This window comes from Limulus polyphemus, unplaced genomic scaffold (genome assembly GCF_000517525.1).
Source record: "Limulus polyphemus unplaced genomic scaffold, Limulus_polyphemus-2.1.2 Scaffold1010, whole genome shotgun sequence".
Taxonomy (NCBI): domain Eukaryota; kingdom Metazoa; phylum Arthropoda; class Merostomata; order Xiphosura; family Limulidae; genus Limulus; species Limulus polyphemus.
Window position 1 is genome coordinate 64,655 of NW_013666620.1, and position 6,562 is coordinate 71,216.

At 36.2% G+C, this 6,562-nt stretch overlaps 1 protein-coding gene across 1 annotated transcript in view; it reads left to right on the top strand.

Annotated features, from left to right (window-relative positions):
- Nucleotides 1–4,672, top strand: part of LOC106461678 — a 28,895-nt gene extending 24,223 nt beyond the window's left edge. The window contains exon 4 of the mRNA XM_013921523.2: nucleotides 2,196–4,672. Coding sequence (XP_013776977.2) covers nucleotides 2,196–3,063 — 868 coding nt within the window. The 3' untranslated portion in view covers nucleotides 3,064–4,672. The remainder of the gene's footprint in view (nucleotides 1–2,195) is intronic.
- The last annotated feature ends 1,890 nt before the right edge of the window (nucleotides 4,673–6,562 follow it).

Genomic DNA, 6,562 nt, shown 5'->3' on the forward strand with positions numbered 1-6,562 from the left:
TGTATTATTGCGAGTTTTAACACATTAACACACACACACACACCACACCAGAGGTTTCATTTGTATTATTGCGAGTTTTAACACATTAACACACACACACACACCACACCAGAGGTTTCCTTTGTATTATCGCGAGTTTTAACACATTAACACACACACACCTCATACCAGAGGTTTCATTTGTATTATTGCGAGTTTTAACACATTAACACACACACACACACCACACCAGAGGTTTCCTTTGTATTATCGCGAGTTTTAACACATTAACACACACACCACACCAGAGGTTTCCTTTGTGTTATCGCGAGTTTTAACACATTAACACACACACACACCACACCAGAGGTTTCATTTGTATTATCGCGAGTTTTTGATACACGCCTCACACCACTTGTTTAATTTGTGTTATTGCGAGTTTTAACACATTAACATATACACACCACACCAGATGTTTTATTTGTATTCTCCCCAGTTTTAACCCACGCGCCTTACACCAGATGTTTTATTTGTATTCTCGCCAGTTTTAACCCACGCGCCTCACACCAGATATTTGTGTGCATTATCGTCAGTTTTAACCCACGCGCCTTATACCAGAATACCGGTGTTACATGCACCACGGTATTTTTTTAATCCACGAAAGTTATATCAAAAATACGGCATCGAACTGGCGCATTTAAGTGTTTTACACTCACAAAAAAAAAAGAAATCTATCTTTCTATGTTTAAACAACTCTATTTATTCAAAAATACAGCAACTGAGCAGCATGGATACAAACAGCGGGCAGTAATTACGAGGCCTGTTGTTATGCCCTGGAAACTCTGCGCACGTTCTAATAAATATTGTGTTCGTTATTTATTGTTTTCCTAACTAGCGACTCCATGGCATGCATTTGTTAGATCCTGTTTGATTAGCAAGTAGATTGGCCTGAAATATGTAACAGCCGCGTGCAAGACTGTAGTAAGGTTTTGAGCATGCATCTGTAATGGCGTCCTGTTTCAGGGTAAACATTACTACTCATTAAAGAAATGAATATAAATCTTTATTTATTTATTAGTGGGCAAACTTGTGCTGTATATGTTATCTCGATGCATGCTGTGTTTAAAATCTAAGTTCAGAAGAAAGAAACAACGCTTTACACTCTTGGCTTAAAAACCAAGTTCAAATGAACAAAACAACGCTTTGCACTCGTGACTGCGGAACTAGGTTCAAACTAGGTACTTCATCAGATTATTTCGACAACATAGATAAATTTCTTTAGTTTTGTGTAGTGTAAATAATGTACGAAGTTTATCCAATTTAACGTTGTAATATGCCGGCTTTCTAAGTGGGTAATTTCGTATCTCGAAATTATCGAAATGTCACTCGTATCATTGTGCCTCAAGTACAGCAGCGATCTGGTCTTTAGTTCTTGAAAGTTTGTACCAACACTACAAAGCGTTGTTTCGTTCTTTTGAACCTAGTTTTCAAGCAAAGGGCGCAAAGCGTTGTTTTGTTTCTTTAAGCCTAGTCTTTATACAACGAGCACAAAGCGTTGTTTAGTTCTTTTGAACCTAGTTTTCAAGCAAAGGGCGCAAAGCGTTGTTTTGTTTCTTTAAGCCTAGTCTTTAAACAACGAGCACAAAGCGTTGTTTAGTTCCTTTGAACCTAGTTTTTGATGTATTGATTAAGATTTGAAAAACTATTAAAACGAGTGACTATCATAAGACGTGTCAGATATTTAAAGTTTAGTTTTCAAAGTTATGTGTATTACTTAACTTAAAAAACAACGTAACAAGTTTAGAGTTTACTCTTATCGCAAAGTGGCGTGCTAACCTAAATTGAATTATAATCCTTGAATATGGTTGTTTGTTTTTAATTAAGCACAAAGCTACACAATGGGCTATCTGTGCTCCGCCCACCACGAGTATTGAAACCCGGTTTCTAGCGTTGTAAGTCCGCAGACATGCCGCTGTGATGCTACGGGGCTATAATCCTTGAAACTGTACTGTTAAACCTAGCGTTAGAATTATTAATTAGTTTGCGGTATGTCGTATTTATTTTTACTACCTGAAAACAGACTTTTAGATAGATTAGTTCACGTTAAACTTTCTGTCGGATCTAAAGTAAAATGATATCAACTTGTCAAGATACACTATAAGCAAGGCATGATCAATTCGATATTAAAACAGATATTTATATTTTCCCTTCCCCAGCCACCGCGAGCCCGAAGACTGGTGGTCCAAGGCCTCTTACGAAAACTGGACTGAGGAAATGGTAGGTCAGCGAGAAATCGCTATCAAATTTGCCAATATTTCAGAGGACTCCGTGTTAGGGATAAGAGCTCCTTACCTAAAACCAGGGGGCAATAGAATGGCGTCTATGATGTACGAGTATGGGTTTGTGTACGACTCTTCATTGGCTGTTCCCATGAGCAACACGCCTGTGTGGCCCTACACACTTGACTTCAAAATCCCCCACAGGTGTATGTCAGACAAATGCCCAACACACTCTTTTCCGGGATTGTGGGAGATACCGATAAATACCATGTTCATGGAAGATGGTACAGGCGGACAGTGCTTCCTGGCTGATCAGTGTGTGCTTCCCAACTTTGAAGAAGACGTTTTTGACTTCCTTATGGAAAACTTCTTACGTCATTACAGGTCCAATAGAGCGCCACTGGGACTTTTTTTTCACGTTAACTGGTTCAACGAGAAAGTTAAAATTAAAGCACTTTATAAGTTCATTGACCACATCCTGGCAACATATCCCGATGCTTGGTTTGTTACCATGCAACAGGCTTTGCTTTGGATGAGAAATCCAGTACCCAACAATCAGTTAACGACCAGTTACGCCCCCTGGGCATGTGAGAAGCGCAAACCCGCCTGCAACATCCCCACTACGTGCGCCTTACCTTTTAACGGTGGGGCAATCAATGACATCCGCTACATGGAGACCTGCATGTCATGCCCCTTCCAGTATCCATGGGTAGGAAACTTTGAAGGGTCCTTCAGGGGCAGGCGAATCATCGATTTGACACCCGAAGAGGAGAAAGATGAAAATAAGAAACGCAGAAAAAAATAGGCTTGTAACGATTATCGCTAAACCTCAACATGTTCATGCCCGCTTCGTGGTTCTCGATCGGGTTTAAATGTGTATTTTTTTCTGTAATTTTTCATGTTCATCAGATTTTTGTAATGATTAATATGATGTTATTAATCTTATGTTGTAATGTCAACCTGGTGATACTAACTCGTAAGGCAACATTTTCCAATAAGAGAAATGTACGTAAATGTTTGTACATGACAGACGTACTATGTACGTTCTTTATGTGGTTATTTCTAATGTTGTGAACTTCTATCGCACGTTGAATATATTCCATTGTTTTTCGTTATTAGTATAGAGTTACGTGGAAAGACCAAAATGTACCAGAAGTTCATGATTTAATATGCTGGTAATTACGTATTATCTCTCTCTTTTTAAGCATGTAAAACGGTACGTCGACCTCTAGTGTCCAGTTTTCCAAATACTTATTACTGAACCAGAAATTATTTTGTCCTGTAAAGCATAATCAACATTAACCATTTCTTAAAAACAAACGTAACGTTAACTAGGCTTTAATTCTACGTTATTTTTAGTGCCAGGGTTATTAACGTTACCGCTAGGCCTTAAGTTTACGTTATCTCTAAGCCTAATTTTTAGGAACAGCATCACTTGTAAGTTGTACTGTTTAACTCTCTCACTGGCACATTTAAATGATGATTTATAGATAAACAACTATTCTAGTGCCAGGTTTATTAACACTAGGCCATAATTCTACGTTATCTCTAAGCCTCTTGTTTAACTCTTTCACTGGCGCATTTATAGATAAATCTTCTAGTGCCACTGCCAGGTTTATTAACGTTAACACGAAGCCATAAGGCTTGATTATACGTTATATGTTAGCCTGTTTTACTTTTAGGAACATTACCACTTGAACTGATTAACTCTTTCACCACCATATTTATAAATAAACAACTCTTCTACTTCTAGTGCCAGGTTTATTAACGTTACCGCTAGGCCTTAAGTTTACGTTATATCTAAGCCTATTTTTAGGAACAGTATCACTTGTAAGTTGTACTGTTTAACTCTCTCACTGGCACATTTAAATGATGATTTATAGATAAACAACTCTTCTAGTGCCAGGTTTATTAACACTAGGCCATAATTCTACGTTATCTCTAAGCCTCTTGTTTAACTCTTTCACTGGCGCATTTATAGATAAATCTTCTAGTGCCACTGCCAGGTTTATTAACGTTAGCACTAGGCCATAAGGCTTGATTATACGTTATATGTTAGCCAGCATATTTATAAATAAACAACTCTGAAACTAGTAAACTTGGAGCTGTTTGAAAGGGATTAACCCTTTCTTTATGGTAGTACAAAATTCCAAACTCGCCTGTGGTTAATATCCATTTCCCAAGCCTGAAACAAAGGTTGGTATGATATCTCCTACATATATGTCCCTAATAGTGAAAGATGTAAACGATATTTTTAAAGTAAACTTTTTACACGTACTTATATTTCATTCATAACTATTAATATCTACAAGTAGCTATAAAGAAACTGTTGTCCTTATACTTGGGCCTATTCTGACTTGTATTACATATATAAGCAGGGTGTATTTGAAAATTTACCGACCAACTCTTCAAATGTTTTTTTATACTATTCTTCAGACTGCTACAAGTAGCCAAGCAACTTGGACTTTTAAAAAATTTAGTGAATGCATTTCAAATTATTCAGTAAGCCAAGACAAGTATTAATGACAGGGTGTAAGTTATTTCAAGGATTTAATTTATGTAATTTAATTTTTAAAAAAAAAGTTACTTACGGTTACTTTTCTATTTTTGTTTTAATACCTTATCAGCACAAAAAATGTACTGTACTTGGATTTAAATTTTTTATTAATTTGAGTTAAATAAATAGATGTTATTTTTGTTTTGATTTTTCCATGTAAAAGTTTATAATTGATATGAATTCGCTGATACGCCATAATAGTTGTTTTTCAAGTAATTGATAATATAACTAGCGCCTAGCCCTAGACCACTAGTATGTCTGTATTATCCCAGCCGCCCTGGTATTGTGCGAAAGGCCTCGTCGTCACTGTATATAACAGATATAGTGTGTGTGTGTGACATTATTACATTATTCTTTGCTTTCACTCGTAAGTTCTTGTGAATATTTGACAAACATTCCTGTCACGTTTTCACTTGACAAACACAGTGGAAAGTGTGTTTGTATCGACTGATAAACTTTTACATATTGTGAAAAACAGGTGCTGTTATTAGTGGGTTAAGGAAATACGTAATGTGTTTTAGACTTTAACAACCTGCTCTAAGCTTACATTAACCAGAAATATAAAACTATTTTAAACTTCATCCTTAAAAAATAGTAAATAATAGTTCACATAAAAAAAGTCTTGTGATTTTAGGCTGTGAATTGTAATCGTCAGCTTATGAAAACTATCTGAAGTATAAGAAATAACGTTTCAATGAGCATAAGTTATTCCAGGATACTGGGTGTTTATTATTTTTAAATTAGCACGAGTTGCATCTTCATTGGTCGCCAGAAATCTACCTCTAACTACGTGTAATTTTGTATTATGCCGTAATTAATTTTGTAGGTGTCTAATATCGCAAGTGATAATAGCCATCAATCACGCGCAGTGTAACACTTATTTTAGAAATGCATTAATTGTGTAAATTAATGTTTAATATTATCAATGCATTATATAAGCAGAATTAGTTTATTACACAACACAACCCTCGTAATATTTACACTCATGCGTAGAAAAGTGGTAGTAAACACGGCCTTATTTTGTGTGTGTATGTGTGACATTTTATCACGGTTTTCTGCCCCACCAATGTAAAATTTACTTCCGGCGCCCCTGCAGTAGTGTACGTACGTTCAGCTTTAGGCAATAGGGCAAGGAAAACCAGTTTTGGTACTTATAATAATATTGGATGCTTTAGGTTGATCGCAGTGAAAATATACTTACATCATCGTAATACCTGGCCAACATGGAACTTGGGGCAAACTATAGGGGGCTAATATTACGTTGTAGTTCTTCAGTTCCTACATCAGGTGGGAGAAGATTAATCAAATTCAACTACCGTGAGGGTTTAATCAAAATAAACATTTGAAAACTGCACTCAACTTTCCCGGCTCAGCTCATAATGTTAACTATATACACTTTAGTCCTTAGTTGTTTTTATTGTTTACTAAAACTACACTCCACTTTCCCGGCTCAGCTCATAATCAACTAAGGACTAAGGTGTGTATTGTTAACTTACGAGCTAAGCCGAGAAAGTGGAGTGTAGTTTTAGTAAACAATAAAAAGCAACTAAGGACTAAGGTGTGTATTGTTAACTTTTTATTGTTTACGAAGTGAAAGAAATTTGAAACTAGAATAAAACACTTGTTCGTGAAACCAAACAGTAAAACCTTCATGTCACTTATATTGTTTTATCCACAACTATTTTGCTATTTCAAAATGGCAATCAAGACTGAACGTAGGAAAAAGGGGGTCCAAACGTTATTTTTA